Source organism: Panthera onca, chromosome A1 (genome assembly GCF_046562875.1).
Source record: "Panthera onca isolate mPanOnc1 chromosome A1, mPanOnc1 haplotype 2, whole genome shotgun sequence".
Taxonomy (NCBI): Eukaryota; Metazoa; Chordata; class Mammalia; order Carnivora; family Felidae; genus Panthera; species Panthera onca.
In genome coordinates, this window is record NC_138339.1 from 98,645 (window position 1) to 122,326 (window position 23,682).

A 23,682-nucleotide genomic window follows, 5' to 3' on the forward strand; every position below is an offset into this window, starting at 1 on the left:
TCCTGTGCCATCGTGGTGCCTGTCGTTTACTTGTTCCTGTGGACCTGCTGGGCCCCAACCCTGAAAGTGCCATTTCTGGCCACGATGGGTTTTTGCCTCACCTGCCCAGCCTGGGAATCAGAGGCTCTGACGATGCCCATGTGATGTCGGTCACAGGAATCCTGCCAAGGCCCAGGCACATCCCTGTGCTTTTCATGCTGGGGAGGGCACGGCTCCAACCCAAAGGCAAACTGTGGGGACAAGAAAACTCATCACGCAGGTGGAGAGCGGGGCAGAGGGCCGGGGGTCAAGAGGTTGCGAAGGTACCACATGGCAGCTCGACTGTCTCTCCTCCTGGTGAAGCTTAGGGGCCTATCACTGCCCAAATCTACCCGGTCTTCCTAGGGGCCAGACACCTGAATTAAGCAGGAACAGTGTGAGGACCATGATGGACACTGGGAAACGTCTTTCCAGGACATCAGGGACATGGTCTTTGCTCCCCCCAAGTCCTTTGTGGTGGGTTAACCATTGCACATCCTCCAGGAAGTCAACGCTGCTTCCTGTTGCCTATCCTGGCAAAGAGGGGATGCAGATTCAGGGGCTTCCACTTGGTCCTTCCTACCCTGCTTTTGTTCCAGATGTTTCTTTCCAGTTATACACTCCAGACGAGGAGAGATCGACTGATCCAAGGAACCCTCTGTGCGGGGGACGTGGCCAGAAGACCTGGAGACGTGAGCCTGTGGCTCTTAGTATCACTGACGCTGTCTCTTTCCATCTCATTTTGTGGCTTGAGCAACACCCTGATCAGTTGCCACCCACTAGACCCTATGATTCCATCTCTATCATTGGCCACCGCGGCAGCTCCCTATGGGTGAAGGCTGTCTTCTGGGTCTTGATGCCCATCACAGTGATTCCACCCACCTGCCCCTGCCAGTCCTGAATGCCATCAGCCTGGGGCCCAAACCCACCCACAACATCACCGCCACCAGTGGGCCTCACTTACAACAGCAGCCCTGGCCTGTGGGCAGCAGGCACTGCCGAGCTACTCAGTGGTGCCAGAGCCCTTTTCTCAGCACCTCAGTGGAGGCAGCAGCATCTGCCCTCATGTGATAAACCCTCTCAACACCCCCTCCACGCTTCCATGAGCCTCTGTGCTTCTGGCTCCGGGCAGCCTGGCACTCATCCCCCACTGGCCGCAGGTTGCCCACAAGCGGCCAGTGCCCTTGCAAGGACATTATACGCAGGGATACAGGGGAGTCCCCCACGGTGGGGTGCCCTGCCCCACCCTTAAGACGCACCCCCCCCCCCCGCCCCGCCATGAAGCCCAGGTCCTCTTAGGTGCAACCATTGCCCCCTGGAGCAGGGACTTGGCCAGTGGCGGGGGCAGGGGGTCTGCGGGAGGGGCTCAGACGCGATGCTTCCCTGCAGTCTGCACCCTGACAAGACCCTGACTTGCCAGGGAGTCTGCAGAAGGTGGATTTCCCTCAGAGCTGCCGCAGAGGCAGTCGATGGTTGGCACACGAAGCCTCGTTTTCTTGTCAAGACTTCCTCTGACGTTAACAAAGGCCACACACCTTGACTTCCCTGCACCCTCTCCATTCGAATGCCGTAGGAGCATAGAACCCCCCAGTTCCCAAACTGCCACGCACGGGAATAGAACAGGTAATACGCAAGCTCAGGAGGCCCCGGAAGAGAAAGACCGAAGCAAACATGCACACGCGAAGCAGAGAAGCCACTGAGCCAAGGCTGCTGACAGGTGTTGCCGTTTCTGGCTCCTCTCTGAGGGACTGGCCTGCACTGTCCACTCCTGCCCTGAGGGTTCTGTGTCATGTCCTCGAGTAAGCCACCCCCTTGTTACTGTCTCACGTAGCTTGGATTGATCTCTGTTACTTGCAGCCAGAGTCCTAATCCGGAGAGAAAGGGAGCAGCTGTTTTTGTCACTGCTGGAAGAGAGGAGCACCTTGTGTCGGTGAGCAACAGCCCACTTAGGCGGGGCCGGGCACATCCGGAGGCCCGGCTCTGGCTGCGCACAGCCCTCCCGGCAAGCTCTGTGACATCTCTCTGGCCTCTCCAGCTCCGGCTGAGCTGGGTGGGGTCCCCTGCTCCCTCACAAGATAGCCTAGTGAGCACACGCCGTGGCCGAGTCTTTACTGGTGCCCACGTGTCTACTTCAGATCGGCTTTCCTGAAGTGACACTAAAACGGAGGAACTAATGACAAACTTTTCCTCCCTCTCCTTAAAGAGATGATCTTGGTAAACTGTTCGGCCATCAGACCTTTGAACAATCCCACACAGAAATACTCCATTACGTAGTTTATTTATTTTTTTATTTTTTTTAACGTTTATCTATTTTTGAGACAGAGAGAGACAGAGCATGAACAGGGGAGGAGCAGAGAGAGAAGGAGACACAGAATCCGAAACAGGCTCCAGGCTCTGAGCCGTCAGCACAGAGCCTGACGCGGGGCTCGAACCCACAGACCTTGAGATCATGACCTGAGCTGAAGTCGGACGCTTAACCGACCAAGCCACCCAGGCGCCCCTCCATTACGTAGTTTAATTAAATGTAACTTCTCTTTTCAAAAACACACAGGTTCTTGGGTGAAGACTTCCCTGTCATAACTACGCATCGTTGGTGCGTTTGCAGAATTACTTTGTCATCATGAAATCAACAACTTCCTCTGCCAGCCCGTATACACGTTATAGACAGACACAACTGTAAACACACAAAGAAATACGTGGAAGAATTCTGATCTGTCTCTTTGAACTTTAACAAGGGGGGGAAGGCATGTTTAACATAAATTGAGTGGGATTAATCTATAGCACTGTTTCATTTTGGGGACATTCAGGTCAAACGCTGTGCCTTCCAACTTTATTCCAAAGTGAAGCACACTGAAGTAGGCACTTCCACAGGAAGCAGAGGCTGAACACAGCCCCGCCCCTGCCCCATCCAAGCCCTTCCTGTGGAAATCACTGCAACCCCAACCCCAATAACCTGGTGTCCCCAAATCAATTAAAATCACAGGCTGTGAAATGACCCCTCTTCTTGACTGCCACAGAGACAGGCTCCCTCCAGGGACAGGAGCGTCAGTCTGAGAACTTCCAGAAAGCAGCCGGGACAAATGATGATGTTTGACTCTCAAGTCCCCACAAATCTTGCACACGTATCAAACAGCTCCTGGCTCCGATCCTTTTCCTGTTTTAAACCCTTTTCTTTCAGTAATGTTCTACTGTAGCCTCTTAGTCCACACATATTTTGCTGTATCTGTGAAGTCATCACATAGGCACGGCATGGTGTAAACATTTCGAGCCTAATAAAAAATCAGCGTGAAAAAGGGATGGCATCAGACTAACCCTCAATGAAACTTGCTAATGGAAGGCAGCTGTGCCACAAGATGCAAACGTGGCCTAACATAACTTTCTGTAGAAAGTTTGTCTTTCTGATTTTGCAGTATCAAGCCAGTGTCTAAACTGCCTTGAATCATCTGAACATAGTTATCGAGCTATCGGAGGCTAGGCTGAGAGCACATTGGATATTAGAAAATAGGATGAGGGTTAATAATTCACCTTGAAAGTTACCTGCCGAATGGCTGGCTGAACTTTCCTCATTTTAAAGAAAAAACCAAGGGGAAAGAATTAAGTGGTTTATGCAAGGACACCTGAAAAATCAGAGTAAGACTGAATGTACACCACTCCAGGCAAGGATATAATGCACCGGCAAATACAAATAACCAGAGTTTTTTAGTTCAGGTTTACCTGAATAAGTTATTTCTGTTTGGATCGAGGAGTGGCAATGGAGCAGAAAGGTGACATTAGGAGTCACTGGAGAAGAAAAGCAGGCAACTGTCCTGCGCAGAGCACAGCAGCTAAGAGCAGAGCCTGGGGCGGAGGACCCCGGCTACTCGGGGGGACTTACTGCAGCTCTGAGCCACTTTCTCATGTCTGAAATGCTCCCAGTGATTCAAAACCACACACAAGCATAAATGATGCAGATCCAGAGTGCCGCTAAGTACTCGGCAAAACTTGGTCCCTAGCCCGAATCCAGCTCGTGATATTCCCCTGCTATTAAACGTTGTTTTTTGTCAGCTTGCATTTGTAAAAGTTTGTCTCCCTACCACAGACAGGCGGGAAGGCTGGGTGGAAACAGGGTTCAAAAGCAGACCTCAATCTAGCTGCTCCTGGGCCTCTCACAACCAAGCAACTGGGTGTAAGCTACCGGCAGTTCCGGGGCCACACTGCCCGGGCAGCCTCTCCTGACCCTAGCGCAGCTGCCTCGCCTGTACGGGAGGCCACAGGTCTTCCAAAGGACTGCTGCAAGGCTGGTCCCTGGCTGGCACAGGGAACCTGGATCTGGGGAGGGTCCCCCTGCCACGACCAGTAAGAGCAGCCCAGTGTCTAAACTGTGCAGTTTGAGGTAACACTGACTTCCCTTCTGCGAGTCTGCAGTCTGGGACTCCGGGCAGAGGGCACCCACATGACCAGCCCTCAACACAGACCCTGGGCTGTCTCTGGGGTCCCAGGTTGGTGACAGTTCATAGTCCTTGCCGGTGTGGGGGACAGGGGAGCACGCCCATGACCCCCCTGGGAGATGACTCTGGAAGCTGCATAAGCTCCTCACTTGGTCCCATGTGCCTTTCCTGCTGCTGCATTTGCTACACACCCTTCCCATGTACTGCTAAGATTAGGGGTGGGATTATGGGGCGATGTGTGAAAGGCTGATTCACATTAGCTTTGTGAAAAATGGACCACGAGTGCCTACCTTTTTTTAGTTTGTGGCGAAATGGGAGATAATCTATGCAAAAACATTTTATAAAGAGTGAAGAATTACACACGTAAGTGGCATTGTTGCTTTTATATGGCAAGTGTTTTTATTAGATGTCATTGCAAATACATAGCATGTGCTACCTGAACATGGACACAAGCCAGATGCAAAACACATACCAAGGTTATCAACTGAATACAGGAAACACTTTCTTTCCCTTTGGTGGGAGAGACCCTCACAATAGCATGAATCCTCAATAATATTACTATTTTCTGTCATCATCATTAGGCAGTTCTGTTACCTGACAACTTTTGTTTATAATTCTAGGAAAGAGAAAATTGGAGGAGAAAACAGAATTTATTTACGGAGTGATAAAAACAGACAGAACACTACTGAGAATCAGTACTGTACTTGACTTTCTTAAAAACAATCTTACCCTATAGCACAGATAATGAGGTTACACTGTTCAGCCTAATAAAATATTACAGCTTAAAAAAAATCCTCCTGAGAAACTGCATCTTTAAGAGCTGAAAAGCATCAAGGAAGCGGGACCCTGTGTCCCGCTCAGAGGGTGGTGGGAGTGGAAGAACACTCGGTCGACAGTGCTACACGCGCATGTAGCAGAAGGAAACCAGAAAATGATACCCCGAAATGCCGCAGCGCGGTGAAGAGGCACGCCTCACTCCTGCCCTACTTCTCTAGTATGGCTTTCTCGACCGCCTTGTACTTCTTCAGTTCAACAATCAGTTCCCAGTATTTGAGATACAACCACATGAGTCTCCCATTCTGGCGTCTGTTGGTATTCCAGACATCGCCACAGTATGTGTCGTGCTTAAATATGTCGGTCAAGCCGGCTGCCATGTGCAGCTCGGCGGCAACTGGGTCAGCGGATGCCCGGACCAGTAACCTCTTCTCTATTTCCAGCCGCCTGCTGCGAGGGAGGAGCAGGCTGCAGTAGATGCTCTGTCTTTCCGTAAGAGCATCTTCAAACTCTCTCAGCACAAGCCTGGCCCTCCTCTGCCAGTCTTCTTCCTTTTCCAGGAAGCTCAGGTATGTGCTTCTCAAGGGCTGCAGCTGTCTCTTTTCTTGCATGACCTGAGCCCGCTCCTGTTCCAGAAGCTTCTTTTCTTCTACCAACTTGCGCCCCTGAGAGATAAGGGCTTCTCGGTAACTAGTTGTTCTGTTTTGTTCTTTTTCAAGTTCCAAAGACAAGTGAGCAACCGCACGCCGGTTTTCTGAGATCACGGCATGGTACTTCGCTTCAAGATCCCGCTGGAAAGCAGCCGTTCTCTGACGGTACGCTTCTCTCTCTTTTTCTATTTCTTTCTGGGACTCCCTAGACCAAATCCAACCTGACAGCAATAAATTAGAAGAGACATTTAATGAAAAGTCAGAGTTGAAGTTCTAGAAGCTTTATTTTTAAAAAGCATGGAAACAAAAAAGCATAAAGCAGCTAAGAACAACATTTCAATAAAATCTTAAGCCCTGAGAGATACAGATAACATTTGGTATGAAACCACATAGCAAGCAAAGTCCACATCTTAAAATCAGACAGGGGTTCCCAAAAGGCAAGTGTGACAAGGCTGCTGACAGTTCCCTTTTCAGCCTCATCTCCTACAGCAAAGAAAATCTACCACTGCTTTCTTTTGCTCTCAAACCCACCGCCACTGCCCACTCTGACTACAGTGCATATGCTACTGGCAAGGTTTAAAAGTTCGGAGCGCCTGCGTGGCTCTGTCAGTTAAGTGTCCGACTCTTGATCTCAGCTCAGGTCATGATCTCGTGGTTTGTGAGTTCGAGCCCCGTGTCAGGCTCTGCACTGACAGCACGGAGCCTGCTTGGGACTCTCCGTCTCCCTCTCTCTCTAACTCTACCCCACGCGCGTGCACACACTCTCTCTCTCTCAAGATAAATAAACAAACTTATAAATAAATAAATAAATAAATAAATAAATAAATAAATAAAAGTCAATATAGCTATGCTTCATGTATTGTTGGCTGGTGATTACAGAACTGAGTAATTTCAAAGTGCACTCAGCCTTGCCTGGTCATCACTAGTAAGCAGCTGAAGTCCAAGAGGCTTGCTTCTATTCTGACGAGGGGTGCATAAAAATAAGGTGGAGTAAGAGGTTCAACCTCAAGAGAGGCCTGGCCCCCTTTCCCCAGCAGGGAAACTCGAACGTCACAAACATGGGGCAGACCGAGGGGCAGCCAGGCCTCTGCCCTCTGCTGTGTGGACAAATTTCAGCCCCGGGGAGGTTCTCTGGGGGTTTCCATCCCCCAGCACTCAAGCTGGTGTCCTCGCCATTTGGTTCTCCTTCTCCCAGGTCCCTTGGGAATCTTCACTGGTCTATGACGCCTGCGGCCACCCCAATTCTATAAGCATAGAAACAAATGTATTCCTTCCTCAACTAAAAACAGCCTCTAGTCCTATTTCACTTGGTAACTGACACTTGAAAGCACATCTTTATGTCTTCCTTTGGCCCAAGTTCACAGGCAGGGGAAGTGACCAGTAGAGCAACAGTTACAATACCATTTGATCAGCACAGAGAGGTATGTGTGAACAGGGGAGGAAAGGACTATTTCAGCGTGGAGTGCAGTCAGGGAGGGCACAAGTCTGGAAGAATGAGGAGCAGCTGGTAGGAAAGGTCCCTGTAGGTAGAACAAACAGGGGCAGGAGCGGGCACCACGTGTTCTGAGCCGACTGCTTCCAGGAGCCGACAGGCCTGGGCTGCAGGGATTACGTCAAGGAGGAGCTGGAGCAGACTCTGGACGTCAGCAGGTGCTGAACAGAAGTCCTCACAGACGCTCATAAGAAGTAGAGAGTTGGGGGTGCAAGAGTGAGCAGAGGGTCAAGGAGGGAACCAGAGTCAGGGAGCCACTCCTGCCTTAATCCAGGTATGATCTAATAAAAGTACCACAACTGAAACACAGAACAAGTGGCGACTGATACAGAACACACAGAACTGAACATCAGGCCACGCGGTGCAGGCTGATGACTGGGAAGTTTGGGGTAGGTGGCACTGAATCACGAAGGCCTCCATGAAGAGATGGGACAGGGATAGGACACATATAGGTAAGATTACCAGGGAGGTGTGCAGAGGAAAGTGTGGAGGCAGAATGGAAGTCTGAGAAATTTTTTTTTTAATGTTTTTGTTTTTAAATATTTATTTAGAGAGAGTGAGTGAGCAGGAAAGGTGCAGAGAGAGGGGGAAAGAGAGAATCCCAAGCTGGCTCCATGCTGTAAGCCAGAGCCCAATATGGGGCTCAAACCCCCAAACCGTGAGATCATTACCTGAACTGAAACCAGAGTTGGGTGGTTAACCAACAGAGCCACCCAGGCGCCCTGGAAGTCCGAGAAACCTTCAGTCTGGGTCTGATCTTGGAGAACTCTGCCTTAGGACTCTGGCTAGACAAAACTGTTTGCAGTCCCAGTTTCAGAAGGCAGAGAAGAAAGTTGGGGATCCTGCTTAAAGATATAGAAGTACTCTTTCCTATTCTTCCTCCTGAGTATTGCCAGAAACCCGGGAACTCCCCTGAACACCACCCGCTGCTCCCCTTGGACGCCAGTGTGATTAAAAGTGAACTAAATGTGACTCTCACCATTTGGCTGCTACGCATGGAAAGGAAATAGGAAGGAAATAGGAAAAAGGAAATAGGAAGGAAATAGGAAAGGAAATAGGAAGGAAATAGGAAATGGGAAGAAAGGGGAGTTGGTTAAGAGGATCCATGAGGAGAGTGGCGTATGAACATCAGATCAACACCTGGGAGGAGAATTGTCCAGACAGAATCATTACTCCACCCGCCCCACCAATGTCATCTGTAAGGCCTTTGCTATGATCATTGACATGCTGGAAGAAGATATTAACAGCTCCATGACCAACAGCATAGTGGCCAGTAGGCCCCCAGTTACCCTGAGGCTGGTGGTGCCAGCTACCCAGTGTGGCTCCCTGACTGGAAAAGGCAGATATAAGACAGACACCCTGGGGGCCCCAGGTCCAGGCGGCGAGGGGCATGCTGCCCAAAACCACCGAGCGTGCCATTACCATCACTGGTGTGCTGCAGCCTGTCACCAAGTGTGTCAAGCAGATGTGTCTGGTGATGCTGGAGACACTCTCCCCGTCTGTCCAAGGCAGAGTCATCACTACTCTGTACCAGCCCATGCCAGCCGGCTCTCCAGTCATCTGTGTGGACAGCTAAGATCGGTGCAGCGAGTCTGTGGGCTACCCCCATGCCACCCATGACCTGGAGGGACCACCTCTAGATGCATACTCAATTCAAGGACAACATGCCATTTCTCCGCTTGATCTGGCCAAGCCAAACCAGGTGGCAAGACGATAGTCTCACTTTGCCATGATGCACGGCGGGACTGGATTTGCCAGAATTCACTCCAGCTCTCCAGAGGTGAAAGGCTATTGGGCAAGTTTGGATGCATCTATTCAAACTGCCCATGAACTCACCATTCCAAATAATTGGCTGCATAATCAGGTGCCAAGGCGCCAGCATTAATGAGATCTGCCAGATGCCCGGGGCCCAGATCAGAATTGCCAATCCAGTGGAAGGCTCTTCTGCTAAGCAGATTACTATCACTGGTTCTGCTGCCAGTTATTAGTCTGGCCCACTATCTAATCAATGCCAGGCTTTCCTCTGAGAAGAGCATGGGGTGCAGCTAGAACAGTGTAGGTTTACTCGTAACCCCTCTCTGCTGTTTTCCCGTGATCCAACTGTGTAACGTCTGGTCGGTGATTCTAGGTTTCAAATAATTTGTAAGTCTTTAGTTTCTACACAACTTTATCATCCGCTAAGAATTTATTTATTATTATTTTTTAATGTTTATTCATTTTTGAGGGAGAGAGAAAGAGAGGGAGAAGAGTGGGGGAGGGGCAGAGAGCAAGGGAGACACAGAATCCAAAGCAGGCTCCAGGCTCTGAGCTGTCAGCACAGAGCCTGACATGAGGCCCGAACCCATGAACCACTAAATCATGACCTGAGCTGAATTTGGACTCCCGACTGAGCCACCCAGGCTCTATCATGTGCTAAGAATTTAAATATCACATTCTCTGTTCAACTGTTAGCGCTGGGATCAAGATTTAGTTTTATATGCTTTTCTCTCTTTTTAGTTTTATTTTGGGTTTTTGGCTCGTGAATTTCATTTGTTGATAAGAAATGTTAAGAGTGAAATATTAATAAATTTCAGTTTAGTTCTGTAAAAAAAAAAAAGAAAAGAAAAGAAAAAGAAACCCTGGCCATCGTACATACAACAAACATAAGAAGACTCTTGAAGGTAGAGAACCGCAGGCAGACTGGCCAGGGACCTTGGCACCCAAGGAACACCGTGATGGTGAGTCCCCCGGAGTTTCATTTGCCTCACACATCCCAGACTTGGAGGTGAAATGGCGACGGTGAAGACGTCCTTTTAAAAAGCCCCAGCAAAAGTCTGCTCTCCCTGGCCAAAGGACTAGGAAGGTGGCCTAGCAAGACAGAGAGCTTGGACGATAACCACTCTACTCCCACCAAACAGCACAGTCGCTGTGGCTCCATCCCCACCTCACTCGCTGGAGTGGAGGCTGATGGGTACCCCTCCCACTCAGGGGGATGGTGTCAGAGGCGCCATGTCCCCAGAGAATGGGGAGTAACAAGACCCTCCCACCTCTCCCAGCCAGGGAGCATTGGTGGAGACCTGGGGGAGCTGTACCTCCTGCCCAGTGATAATGAGGGCATCCTTCCTTCTGCATCTGTGGACCAGTGGCCGAGTGGAGAGCCCAGACTTGCATCCATAGCGGAGAGCGAGGCGGCAGCACCACCCTTCCCCTGCCAGAGGCCTGTCCCAGAAGCCTGCCACGAAATGTCCAAATAAAGCGTCAGGCTCCTAACAGCCAAAATGCACAGGTTTCAGTTGAAAATCGCTTTTCAGGGGTGCCTGGGTGGCTCAGTCTGTTCAGCGTCTGACTCTTGAGTTCACCTCAGGTCATGATATCATGGTTTGTGAGACTGAGCCCCAGGTCAGGCTCTGTGTTGTAAGTGCAGAGCCTACTTGGCATTCTCTCTCCCTCCTCCACTCACGCTCTCTCAAAATAAATAAATAAACATTAAAAAAAAAAAAAAAAAAAAAGAATAGCATCCTCTTCCCCACTGAGCAGTTTAAAAACAAACAAAAAAAATCACTCTCCATACCCCAAATCGGAAATATCTCAAATTGAATTTAAAAAGAGTATTGGTAGATCCCAATACCGAGATGACAGAGACGTTAGGATTACCTGACAAAGAGTTTAAAGCAGGCATGATAATATACAGCCTAAGCAAAGAAATAGAAGATAAAAAAAAAAAAAAAAAGAAAAATTTAAAACTGAAAAACACAATAAATGAAATAAAAAAACACAGGAAAAAAAGTGTGGAGAAGGGAGAACCCCGACAAATGGCTAAAATAATAAAATGCAGATGAACACAGACATAAAACACTAACAAATGTAATTGTACAATGTGTGAGAAGGATTACATGGCATGACCAAGTGGAGATTATTCCTAAAATGTAAGACGGCTTCAATATTCAAAAACCCATCAGTGTAATCCGACATGAGTAGTCTAACGAAGAAAATCACATGATCCTATCAATTGCTACAGAAAAACATTTGACAAAACTGAACACCCATTCATGATAAAAACACAGAAAGAAACATAAAAACAGAGAGGACCTTCCTCGCCTTGAAAAGGAACACCTGTGAAGACCCACAGCTAACACTGCACTTAACGGTACAGACTGAACGCTCTTCCTCTAAGATAGGAACTTCTCAAGGGAGGCCTGTAAACGTTAGCCAGTGCAAGAAAAAAGAGGAAAAGGAAATAAAAGACAAACAGATTGGAAAGGAAGAAAGAAAACATTAAATCTCATACCTTATACTCATAAAAAAAAATTAACTCAAAATGGATCGTGGATTTACGTGCAAAACGTTAAGACTAAACTATCAAGAAACAAGAATCTTCAGGATCTACGGATAGGTGAAGAGCTCTCAGGAGGAAAAGCATGACCCATGAAAGAAAAAGTGACACACTGGACGCCATCAAAATTAAAACTTTTGCTCTGTGAAAGCCTCCGTTAAAAGAACGAAAAGACAAGTTACAGAGTGGAAGAAGATACTGGCAAACCAGATACCTCGCAAAGTATGAGAATCTAGAATATAGTAAAAACTCTCAAAACTCAACACGAAAAGACAACACAACTAAAAAATCACTGTACGACTGGAACAGACACTTCATGGAAAAGGCAACGTTATCAGCCATTAGGGAAATGCAAATTAAAGCTAAAATGGGCGTAAAATAAAAACAACAGTGACCTCCCCAAACGCTGTTGAGGATGCCAAGAAACTGGATCACTCACACACTGCTGCTGAGGATGCAAAATGGTACAGCCACTTGGGAAAACATTTTGGCATTTTTTTTTTTATTAAAAAAGTTTTTTAATGTTTACTTATTTTTGAGAGAGACAGAGAGAGAGAATGCAAGTGGGGGAGGGGTAGAGAGAGAGAGGGACACAGAATCCAAAGCAGGCTGCAGGCTCTGAGTTGTCCACACAGAGCCCAATGCAGGGCTCGAACCCACAAACCGCGAGATCATGACCTGGGCTGAAGTTGGACACCCAACCGAATGAGCCAGACACGCGCCCCCATTTTGGCATTTTTCTAAAAAAACTAACCGTTGATTCTCAGGGAGGCTGACAAGAGCAAATGCTTTTTATGATTCAGTGTTCTGCACAGTGCCAGCTTCTAGGTCAGAGCCTGGGCAGACCCAAACCCAGCCCTAAGGGTGTTGCCACTTAGAAGCCTGCCATCTTGCAAAGCACTCCTAACCCTCAGGAACGCTACCTGTTGCCTGTGGCTAGGGTGAGTGAATTGGAAGGCTTAACCTTACACTGACTAACTACGATTAATTAGTTTTGAGGCTGGGACAGGCCCTGGAGGGACTCTCATGTTCCCTTTGTTTTCCAGACTCATTAACTTTTATAGTTTTTCATAACAACTTTTACTTTTGAGGTTCTTGCCTTCTCGGACTTTTGAAATGTTGCTTTCTGTCCCTGACAAGGTTCATGGAATACTGTGCCTTTTCTTCTTGGTTGTCTTGTTTAGGTAACATGATATGAGAAAACTTTTAACTTGGCATTCTTATAAAGATTCTCCAGTAACATATTATTACATAGTTTAGAAATTATAATGCCAAATATGGGTCTTAATTAGCCTCCTGGCACAGTCAACATTACAGGTGATAAGTGAACAACTGATAAATGCTACTCTCCTCACCCTTCACTTCCTCTATGGTAAGCCCTTCGACCTGAGAAATCCAGGCACATAAAAAGACACTCTGTAAAAAGTACCACTGCTAATAGAGGGCAGCTTGGACTTTTCTTCCATTCAATTATTCAGTTTCTCATATTCTCTTCTAATTAAAAAAATTTTTTTAAATATTTATTTATTTTTGGCAGACAGAGAAACAGAGTGCAAGCAGGGGAGGGGCAGAGAGAGAGGGAGACACAGAATCTGAAGCAGGCTCCAGGCTCTGAGCTGTCAGCACAGAGCCGGATGCAGGGCTCGAACTCACGAGTCATGAGATCATGACCTGAGCCGAAGTCGGATGCTTAACCAACTGAGCCACCCAGGTGCCCCTCAGTTTCTCATATTCTTAACTGCCAACCCAGAACTGTGGGATATGACAAAACATAAAATCAATTCCTGAACATCGGGAAATGTATCGCTGTAGTGGAAAATAAAAGCTAAGGGCTGGAATACTTATAACTGGCAACTGGTCCCCAAAGTGGTACAAAGTCAGTTCAAACTAGAAAGAATGTGGCCAAGGCTGAGCAGAGGCTGAATGGATAGTCTCCCAAAGGCTGATTTTCTAAAGACAACCAAAAAGGTTTTCTTTTATGCCTGTTTTATTTATTCTTCCCTGTCAGTCCTTATGAGGGCAACTGAAGCAAGAGAGCCCCCTTCAGAGCAGTGAAGTCTGAAATGGGAGCTAACAGTTACTAAAACTCACCCCACACACAATGCTTCTGAATATCCTGTTTTATTTAGCCTTCACAACGCATCGAGGTAATTATGATTAGCTAGCTTCAACGGATAGGGAAACCAAGGCTCAGGGGGTTGAGTAATTTGCTCAAGACTCACTGTATGGATAACACTAGAATGTACACTGGCATCTGTCCGTGCCCAAAGGCCAAAGTCTTTGGGCTCCACACTTTCAGTCCCCAAAATGCAAATGTTAGGAAAACCATGACTTACGAAAAGCAGCCAATCCCAGCATTGGAACCAACAAGGCATAATTCCATCTGCTTCCATCACCCCCATCAGCCCTGGAATTAGGCCGGATATTCCAATTTGGAGGGTCATTTAAATTATTCATGGAGATATACCTTGAAGTGAATAATAAAATCATTAATCACATGAAAGGAATAAAATACATCTGGCACAATCGTGTCATCCTCTTGGCTCAATTCTACCTACGAGCCAGCCACATAGCACTGAGTCTTACAGGATTAAAAGAAGAAAACAACAAGGCCTCAGACAATAGCAACTCCCCATGATACAGTGGGGGCAAAGACACGTCCCAAACAAGTGAAGTAGAAGGAGAAAGAGATAAGGTCTCTAACGCGGACAAGCTTTAGAGTATGGCTGTATACAAAGACTATCAGTAGGAAGGTGTGAAACCACTGGCTGCTTCAGCAAATGAATGACATTGACAGGTCCAGTCGGCGGTGTGTTGGGGAAATGGGAACAGGCTAGGAAGGCTCTCCTGCCTCCCCACAAACACCACACTTAGAGCTCATGCTGTGTCTCAGTAACTAGCCTGGGGTCTAATGTTAGTATGAAATGTACCAATTTACTAAGTATCCACAGGAGGTTGGGCATTTTCACAAAATAGAGCAATGAGACTTTCAGCTTATCTCTATGTGATGGCCACAAATAATACACACTGATTACAAAAGAAATAAAGCAAACACAGGAAAAAAGGAATCTAATTCAATTTCGAAAGATTTTAATGGGGTTTTCAATAAATACTTAACATCTAAAAATAAAGAATTCTAACTGGCAATAAAGAAATGCCAAAAAAATTATGTTAAGGAGTTTGTGGTACTATACAACAAAAAAACTAGTTATCTGAAAGTACTAAACTGCAAAACTCTCAAAGTAGGGCTGGGAAGGACAGTGTTCATTTCCTTCAAGCCAGTAAAGTCCCCTTGGTGGGGGGGGGGGGGGGGGGGGGCCCCCCCGCACAGGGCCTGAGGAAACATACAATCCTAATAAAAGCAGCCGAATCCTAAATAAAGACAAAGGGTTATACACAATTGTATTCTTTATGGTCTTATTTAGTACTAGCAAAGACTTGGAAACAACCTAAATGCCAATAAAATGGGAATGGATCATTGTAAACTTACTCAGTAAAATAATCCGAAATTATATTGCACAAAATTGCGCACGAAAAAGATGCTAATAATACAAAACGAAAAGCAGGATAACGACTAAACGACTAAAACTATTGATTTCCCATGCCACCTCCTTCCACAAAAGATTTCAGGTAACTTACATAAACACACACGAAAATTAAAAACACTTCCTAAATCTGAGGCGAAATCAGGCGACTTGGCGAAGACACTTAAACCTCGGGAGCTGCCCTCTCCACCGCTGGAGCCCCCCGCCCCGAGTCGACCGCGTCCGGGAACACTATCTCCGGAATCCCTGAACACAGCCTGGCGCCCTGCCTTACTCCGACCCCAGCGCCACCCCCGCCCTCCTGACCTGCCCCCCGGAACCCCTGATCCGCAACCTACCCCTGGCCACCCTCCGGAGCTACCTCCGGAACACCCGACACCCCTGATCCCCAACCTACTCCCGGCCCCCCTGACCTCCCCTCAGGCCCGCGACCTAATCCTGGAACCTCAACCTACCCCAGGAACCCCGAACTCCCCTCAGGCCCCCGGCCTACCCCCGACCTACCCCCGGAATCCCAGACTTCCTCTCAGGCCCCCGGCCTACCCCCGGAACCCCCGATCTCCCCTCAGGCCCCCGGCCTACCCCCCGGAACCGCAACCTACTCCCGGAACCCCCGACCTCACCCAGCCTCTCCCAAATGCAGCCCAGGCCCTGGTCCCGCTTCGATCACGGACAGGCCCTCCGACCTACCCCCGGGCGGGGAGCGCCGGGCCCCGGGTCCGTTTAGCGCCACTGTCTGATCCTGTGCGCAGGCGCGAAACCCCCTCACGCCCCGGGGTCGTGGCGTGGTGCGCAGGCGCGGTGTCCCCTCGTCTGGGCCTGGGCGCTACTAGGTGCGCAGGCGCAGTCTGGCGCGGGGGTTGGTGGGACAGCACCGTGTAAGGCAGACATGTCGGGGGTCCGGGTGGTGTCGCGGCTGCTGGGCGCCCGGCGCCTGGCACTGACTAGGGCGGTGAGTCGGCGCCGTGGGGCGGGCAGGGCGCGGGGAGCCGAGGAGGGGCAGGACTTCCCACGGGGCGGAGCGGACGCCGAGTCCCCCCGGCGCCGGACCGGGACGAGGTCGCGAGGGTCTTGGGGAGGATGCGGTGAGGAGGCCGCCCGAAGGAGTGGGGCCGACCCGGAGGGCCGCGGGACTCCTTCTGAAGCCAGCGAGTCGCGTCCCGGTGAAGGTCATGACCCCGCTTGCCGTCCCCGGGGACCCTTCCCCAGAGTACTAAGGTCGCCCCCGCCCCAGCCTTCGGCGCGTGGGGAGGCGTGTTTGCCCGAGGTCACCCTGACAGGTGGCGGCCCGTGGGTGCCCCGGGCCTCTGAATCCAAAAGCGCCCTTAGATCTCCGGCGGAGGCGGGCCGGCAACCGCAGGCGCGCGCTGGCCGGGCGCTGTGCCGATCGCCCTGGGGACGGTCCGTCGGGTGCCAGCAGCCCCGAGGACCCGGCCGGGCTCGGCCCTCCCGCCCCAGGCAGGGTAGGTGGGAGGCACGTCTGACACCGGCGCTGGCGCTTGCCTGGCAACTGTTTGCAAAACCGCGCGTCTTCGGGGAAAGCGAAGACCCGTGTTTCACACCGGGATCTGGCAACTTTTGGACCTTCATCTTGGGTTTTGTGTGGTGGCCTTTTGCGCACATTAGAAAACCAGGCGAAGAACGTCAGCGCTCTGACCGCAGACCACGTTCGGGCGACGGCGCCCGGAAGTCTGATTTCCCGTGCGTTGTCTGCCCGGACTCCGGTCAGTCGTGGATGGCCGTCAGGGTTGTGCCTTCCGGAGCCCTTGCTTACCGGATTGTGTCAGATGTACTCCTTACACTTACGTCTTCAGGATCTACCTTTTCAGGTTTCATTTCAGCACTCTAAACTTGGAGGGGTTGTTGTTTGGGTTCTTTTATATGATCCGCCTGCCCACCTACTTAGTAATGTAATTACAGAGTGAAAATCCCAGTGGGAACCGAGGCATTCAGCAGTATCGACTGGAGTTATGCCTGTAATTACACCTGCAATTTTCTCCATTTTGAAATACAGACACTAAAAATTAAGTTGAATGTGAGAAGGTTAACTCCGCCATCCTGCCAATGCCAGGGAACGTTTTCAATGCTTTCTCGTGCTGCTGTGGTTGATGCTTCCTGAGCAGAGGTCCCCGCTCTCCACACCCCACCCATCTAGGGCTCTGAGTCCACAAGCTGGATGGGCAGTGGGGTATTCTTCGCAAACCTGAGCAGACTTCTTAGTGCCTCCTGCTTGTTAAGTGCAGTGGCCAGTAACTGGCGGTGCCGGGAGAAGAGCCAAACGTGTGTGTGCCCCGTCACCCCAGCGTTCTTGTGCAGACTGAGACCCCTCCAGTCTGTGGAACTCCCTAGACCACCTCCCTGCCCTTTGTTTATGACCTTGTTGTCCTTTATGTAAACTGGACTAGAATTCTAGCTCTGAGCTCTTAGCTGCAAGTGAGAAAGAGATTCTGAGCACCACTGGTCAGAGTGTGTAAACCTGTACTTTTGTATTGGCTTGATTGGAAGTTATCTTGGTTGAATCAACTATTAGCTGCCAGCATTTACCCTTCTTTTTATCTTGATGAAGATAGCTTTTCCTGTGGAAATTAATTCTGCCCCCAAGCAATATATGTAGTGGAATTTAGGATTGGCAAAAACAAAAGCGTCAACTTAGAACAACAACAACAAAATGTATGATCACCAACTGAGAAATGTGCACGGAGAGTAGATGATGAGGGTAATTTGAAGAAAATCCACAGAGAATTTTTCTGGATTTCATTTTGTTCAATTCTCTGGTGTTTCCAAGGCAGTTTATATTTACAGCTGCTTTCAAGTTGCAAAATCATCAAACCTATTTTGCGTTGGTTTCATTTTTAGTTATCTTAATGCACTGACATAATTTGCAGACTGTTCTGGTGTATTGAAAGGAAAAGTAAAAGCAAGGTCCTTAAATAGTTGCTGGTTAATTGCTTCAGATGAGATTTTTCAAATTCTTTAACATGGATATCCCAAGTACTGTTCTAGAGTCAGTTTCTTTTCTTTGAATGTATTGTTTTGAATTGGGTTTAATGATGTATCTAGAATTACACTATTTAGGCCATTGTGGTAACCTTTTTTGTTTTCCTTTTTGGGGGAATTATACGGCTGTGGCATTCATTTCTGCATTCTGTGGGATGTTTTTCCTGGTTCACTGGAAAAATTGTGGCTTGGTTTTGATATGTAATCTGGATATGCATCTTATTTTGGAGTCCCAGAGATTTTTCCTAAGGCTCCTTACCTAGGGGGAGTGTACTGAATCTGGTGCCAGCCAGGCAGACCAGAGTTCAGACCCTGGATAGACTCCATTTCTCTTTCAGGAGGGTTCTGTGAGGTAGCCTGTGACGCCCTGGTGTGGTGATCATTCTAGCCAGGACCTACACCTACAGCCTGTGCTCGATAATCTTGTGAATTGTATTCTAAGCATCCCTGTTTTAAAAACCTTTAAACTTCTAATGAAAATAATTACACATAGTTATAAAAAAAAAAAAACTCAAGGAATACAGAGGCTTTATAAATGAAAAGGATTGAGACCCTCTCCTAACCTCAGACTTGTTCCCCAGTGAAATCACTTCTGAATTGTTTCTGTTACTGGCCGCTGCTGTCTACCTCCATGTCTCTAGCTAATGTGCAGGCTTATTTTCATCCATTTTGGACTTTGACTTGTGGCTCTGAATGAGGACTCAGTTACCTTAAACCATCTTCCCCCATCCTCAGTTCTTCCCATGGCCTTCCAAGGCGCTTTCAGAGCCTTTATGGGCTGCTTTTTTTTATTATACAGATTGTACTTACAAATAGTTTCTTGTCTGCAATTCATAGGTGAATGCTATCAGATGGGGACCCGTACTTCGCTAGATTAAGGTTTTCAATATCTCTGCCCTTCTCTTCAGTTTTCTCCCTTTTACCATTTAAGTCATTCACTTGTGCTTTCATGTCATTAAAAGCTCTGTTTCTTTTAATTCTGCCTCCAAGGCAGATTTCCTCACGCTTCTTTACGTTTCCCTGTTGGAAAATGTTTGATAGTTTTACTTCAAAAAATGTTAGTTTTATTTATAGACAAATTGGGTTAATTTTGGGCTCTCCAGATTCTAAAATTGCTCCTCAAATCCGATTTAGATAAAAAGCTAGTATTCTATTTTCCACAGGGAGATAGTATGACAATTTGTTAAAGATTTCATTATAACAGCTGCCAGTGTTTGAGATGGCCGTGTGTGTCTATCTTTATTTAACGTGAGCATCCTAGAAAGAAGAAATAAATACTTAGGGAATCTCACTGTTACTATTTTACTTTTTTACAGTTCAACTTAAGCAGGTAAGTTTAATGATCAGAACAAAAATGGGATCGATTAGGAAAAACTATATAAAAGACGCTTTACAGTATAATATGTCCTTTTCATGTTGATTATTTTTATAGGATTTAATATGTGATTAATCTTCAGTTTTCTGAATTAAAATTGTTCAGGTGGCCATAAAATCTGGAAACATAGACAAATATACATAATAAATAGTTGACTCATATTCCAACAAATGTTCAATGAATGTGCTGTTCCTCATTAGCATTTCATACTTTAACAAGTTATGCAAAACTGCACGTGCACCAAAGCACTGTTTCCTTCAATCCTCGTACATCCACCTACAACGAATCGCCTGAGGGGATTTGTGTGTCTCACTTTCACTGAATAAACTTGTGCCTTTAGCACACCCAAGATGTAATTAAGGAAGAAGTGTCTGTCATCTGTGTTTCTGGATTGTGTGGTCCTGTTTTTGGTTTTGTTTGTTTTTAAGTTTCACCTACTATAAGTCTTAAAAACATTTTTGACCATTCGTATTATACCAAGAAAAAAGATGAATACTAAATACGAGCTAATGGAAAAACAAAAATTCATTTGTTTTACCTTTCTATTCCACATCACAACATTTTACTGAAAATGAAGGGATTTTTAATCTATAGATGAAAGACTCTAAATGGTACTTAGGTTGTTTTACAAGTTTGATTTTAAAATCGTTTAGAATTCACAATGGGTCTTACACACAATGATTTCAATAAATCAGGCACTCCAGAGCACAATTGGAGGTGTAACAATTATGTGATGACTTCTTAACAGTCCAAGGAGATAAAGACCTTTTTTTCAAATATGGAAAGAAATTAATCTTTCTGCAATATTAACCCCTAAAAGCTATCTTCCTTTATAGACTACAATATTATTGTCAATTTCATATACTTTTATTTTTTTTAATCTTATTTTTAATGTTTGTTTTATTTTTGAGAGATACAGTGCGAACGGGGGAGGGACAGAGAGAGAGGGAGGCACAGAATCCTAAGCAGGCTCCAGGCTCTGAGCTGTCAGCACAGAGCCCGACACAGGGCTTGAACCCATGAACCCGTGATATCATGACCTGAGCCGAAGTCAGATGCTTATCTGACTGAGCCACCCGGGCACCCCCATATACTTTTAAAAAGAACTCCCAGAGGAAGAAATTTCTGGAGGTTTTCCCAAATATATACAGCTACTTTTTCTGTCATGCTTACAACATCTGCAAAGTACGGAATGTTCAAATGCAGATTCTTATGATCAAGGGGCTCCATAATTGCCTCCTCCATATACTCTTTGAGGTCAGTCACTTTCATAACTATTCCTGTAATAGGATCAATCTCTCCATGTACTGTCACCACAACTTTATAATTGTGCATGTGGCCATTTGGATTGTTGGAATTCCCAAACAATTTCAAGTTTTCTTCATTACTCAGAGATGTGCTGTGGAGCCAGTGGGTCGCTCTGAGGGAGATGAGGTGGGACAGTTGCGTGGTGTTCTTGGCTTGCCTTCCCACTTGGTTGGTGGTGGGGCTGGGACAGGCTCTCTGTTTCTATTTTGATTTCAGTTTGGTATTGTAAAATGTACTGTTCTTTTTTGGAACTATTACCTTTATCTTGTACTTTATTAAAATTTCATGAACATTTGTATTTTGCTGACTTGGTTCTTTGTTAAGATGTGATTTTTACCATTTAAAAATTATACTAAAGCAGAAGAATATTCTTTTTAAGTTTTTAAATTCGTTTACTGGACAAAAAGTTGACTTATGTCAATAAAAACAAAAGTACTTAGGGGCGCTTGGGTGGCTTAGTCGGTTAAGCATCTGACTTTAGCCCACATCATGGTCTTGTGGTCCATGAGTTCGAGCCCTGTGTTGGGTTCTGTGCTGACAGCTAAGAGCCTGGAGTCTGCTTCAGATTCTGTGTCTCCCTCTCTCTCTGCCCCTCCCTGGCCTGTGCTCTCTCTTTCTCAAAAATAAATAAACATTAAAAAATACATATATACTTAAAGTTGAAATTGGAGAATTCAAGAATATTGCATTTATCAGTTCAGATCTACTTAGAAATTCAGGAAACTTCTTTGTAATTGGAACTGTTAGCATAAAGTCAACTATTTGTGGCAGGCATCATTTGGTCTCAGTGCTTAAGAAAGTCTAAAAAAATATTTTTAAGTTATTCTTGAGAGAGAGAGAGAGAGAGGTGGGGAGGGGCAGAGAGAGAGAGGGAGAGAGTGAGCATCCCAAGCAAGCTCTGCACTGTCAGCACAGAGCCCAGATGCAGGCCTAGAACTCATGAGCTGTGAGATCATGACCTGAGCCAAAACCAAGAGTCAGTTGCTTAACTGACTGAGCCACTCAGGTGCCCCTAAATGCTAAAGAAAGTCTAGAGGTTGGAGCCACCTGCTCCATTTGCTCCATTTGCAAGCGGCCAAGCCCTCCAGCCTGGCCTGAGGCCATTAATCCTCAAAGAAAGTCCTTCTGTTCAAAACCACTCCGAGTTCATTTTGTATTTTGCCAAATTCTCCTCCCTGAATTCTCCACTTGTTTGTCCTACAGAATAATTTTTTTACCCCACAGAATAAATAGCGTCTCTTCCAAAATGCAGAATACTCGAAGACATCTCTCATATCCCCTTTGTCGTTGTTAAACATACTTAATTCCTAAAACTGTTCATGAAATTGCTAAGACTTCATTTTATCAGTAGCCCTCTAAAACGCAGTCAGTAGAACAGAAAGACGTGCCTTATAAGTTGGTTTTCATATAAAGAAAATGGCCTCTCAGGCTGGGCTGTGATTTCATCAATACCAATTATCTTGAGTAAATGTTCATAGGGTGGAACATTTAAGCCAACACTTGGAGAGTTGTAGAGATTAGCCAGGGAATGGCCAGGGACGAGTGTTCAGACAGGGAACAGCACCCTGGAGTATGACAGAGGAGAGGGGATGTGGCTACAGCCCAGCGCAGGTGTGGAGAGTGGTGAAGCAGGAGCATCTCTAGGCCTGGAGTCTTCACATTCACAGTGAAGGGTTGGTTGGTCCCACTGGTACCCAGTGTCGGGGTAAGCAGTAGAGCCTCTTGTAAAAGATGGATCTCCCAATACACTGTCCCAGGCCTTTTCCAGTGAACCACAAAACCTTGCAGACGTGTGGTGCTATAGTGTGAAGAGGGTCATGATGGGTCCAGTAAAAGTGCTTCATTGTAAACTACCACTTTCACAAAATAGATGGGTTTCCCATTGTCCACTAAAAACCATAAATTAAGAAATTAACGTGACATTGTGTCCTTTTCATTTCCTGCTGAGTCTGTGCGTGTCCTGCTTGGAGACAAGCTTCATCTAGAAGAGCTTTTCTTGGAGTGCCAACTCCTTGCCACTTGGGCCTGCCCTGGGTCCTTAGTCCGCTTCTACCCTGCAGGGTTACATAGAGGACCCCAGGTGAGCTGTCTAGGTGAAGGAGCAGCTGGATGCATAAAAAGGTTGATGACTTGGGAAATTTTGGTGATTTGTTATTCTTTTAAGACACTTAAGTGCTCTCCATCTCTCCATCTCTGTCTCAGCAGTGGCCCGCGACATGGCAGGCAGGCACCTGCGGTTTTCACTTCACTATTGATGGGAATAAGAGGTCTTCAGCTAAAGTTTCAGATTCAGTAAGTTTACAACTTTTTGTTCCCTTATAAATGATATGCTTGTCTTAGAGGAATAATGATCTATGCCAGTCTTCAATATATTGGAGTAATACACAGGTCTTATTTAAAGGAAAACATTCTGGTTCCAATAATGCTCTAAGTATTTTTAGTGTATAGCACTTAACTGTAGTACAAATGTAAGCATAGTTACTAACATTTTTTGCTTATAGTTCTTAAGTATCTATAAACCAGATTAAAATTTAAAGCAGCAAAATAATAAAATACCAGTGACCACTGAACATTATTCATTGTGACAGATGACATAGGACCCTGAAGCCACTTGTGTGTAGGGTCTGTTCTGTCCTCTGCTGAAGGCACTAAAATTTGTTTACAAATTCTTTTCTCACAAGCTCACAATAGTTACTGAATACTAGTTGGCACCTTCTCAGTCCAACACAAACATGGTCCTGAAACAGGGTGGTGGTCCTCAGTGCTGAGGCAGTTGCCCAGATG

General features: G+C 46.8%; 2 protein-coding genes and 1 pseudogene across 4 annotated transcripts in view; 2 read left to right on the forward strand and 1 right to left on the reverse strand.

The window, feature by feature from the left end:
• Positions 1-4,813: 4,813 nt before the first annotated feature.
• Positions 4,814-16,025, reverse strand: CCDC127 (coiled-coil domain containing 127). Of its 2 annotated transcripts, none has more exons than XM_060634268.2 (3): positions 15,909-16,025; positions 14,010-14,140; positions 4,814-6,090 (listed from the first exon to the last, which is right to left on the reverse strand). In XM_060634268.2, the coding sequence occupies exons 2-3, from the start codon at positions 14,128-14,130 to the stop codon at positions 5,429-5,431; spliced, it is 783 nt and encodes a 260-aa protein (XP_060490251.1). In that variant the 5' UTR covers positions 14,131-14,140; positions 15,909-16,025; the 3' UTR covers positions 4,814-5,428. The 2 variants fall into 2 exon arrangements, with proteins under 2 accessions (XP_060490251.1, XP_060490253.1); XM_060634270.2 differs by having other exon boundaries at positions 15,842-15,967.
• LOC144614411 (poly(rC)-binding protein 1-like) lies at positions 7,363-9,889 on the forward strand (annotated as a pseudogene).
• Positions 16,026-16,036: 11 nt separating the features above from the next.
• SDHA (succinate dehydrogenase complex flavoprotein subunit A) overlaps positions 16,037-23,682 on the forward strand; it is a 29,720-nt gene continuing 22,074 nt past the window's right edge. The window contains exons 1-2 of one of the 2 annotated variants that reach the window (XM_060634265.3): positions 16,037-16,170; positions 23,101-23,190. In XM_060634265.3, the coding sequence (XP_060490248.2) occupies positions 16,108-16,170; positions 23,101-23,190 (153 nt within the window). In that variant the 5' untranslated portion in view covers positions 16,037-16,107. The remainder of the gene's footprint in view (positions 16,171-23,100; positions 23,191-23,682) is intronic. The other variant, XM_060634266.3, reaches the window with a different exon arrangement.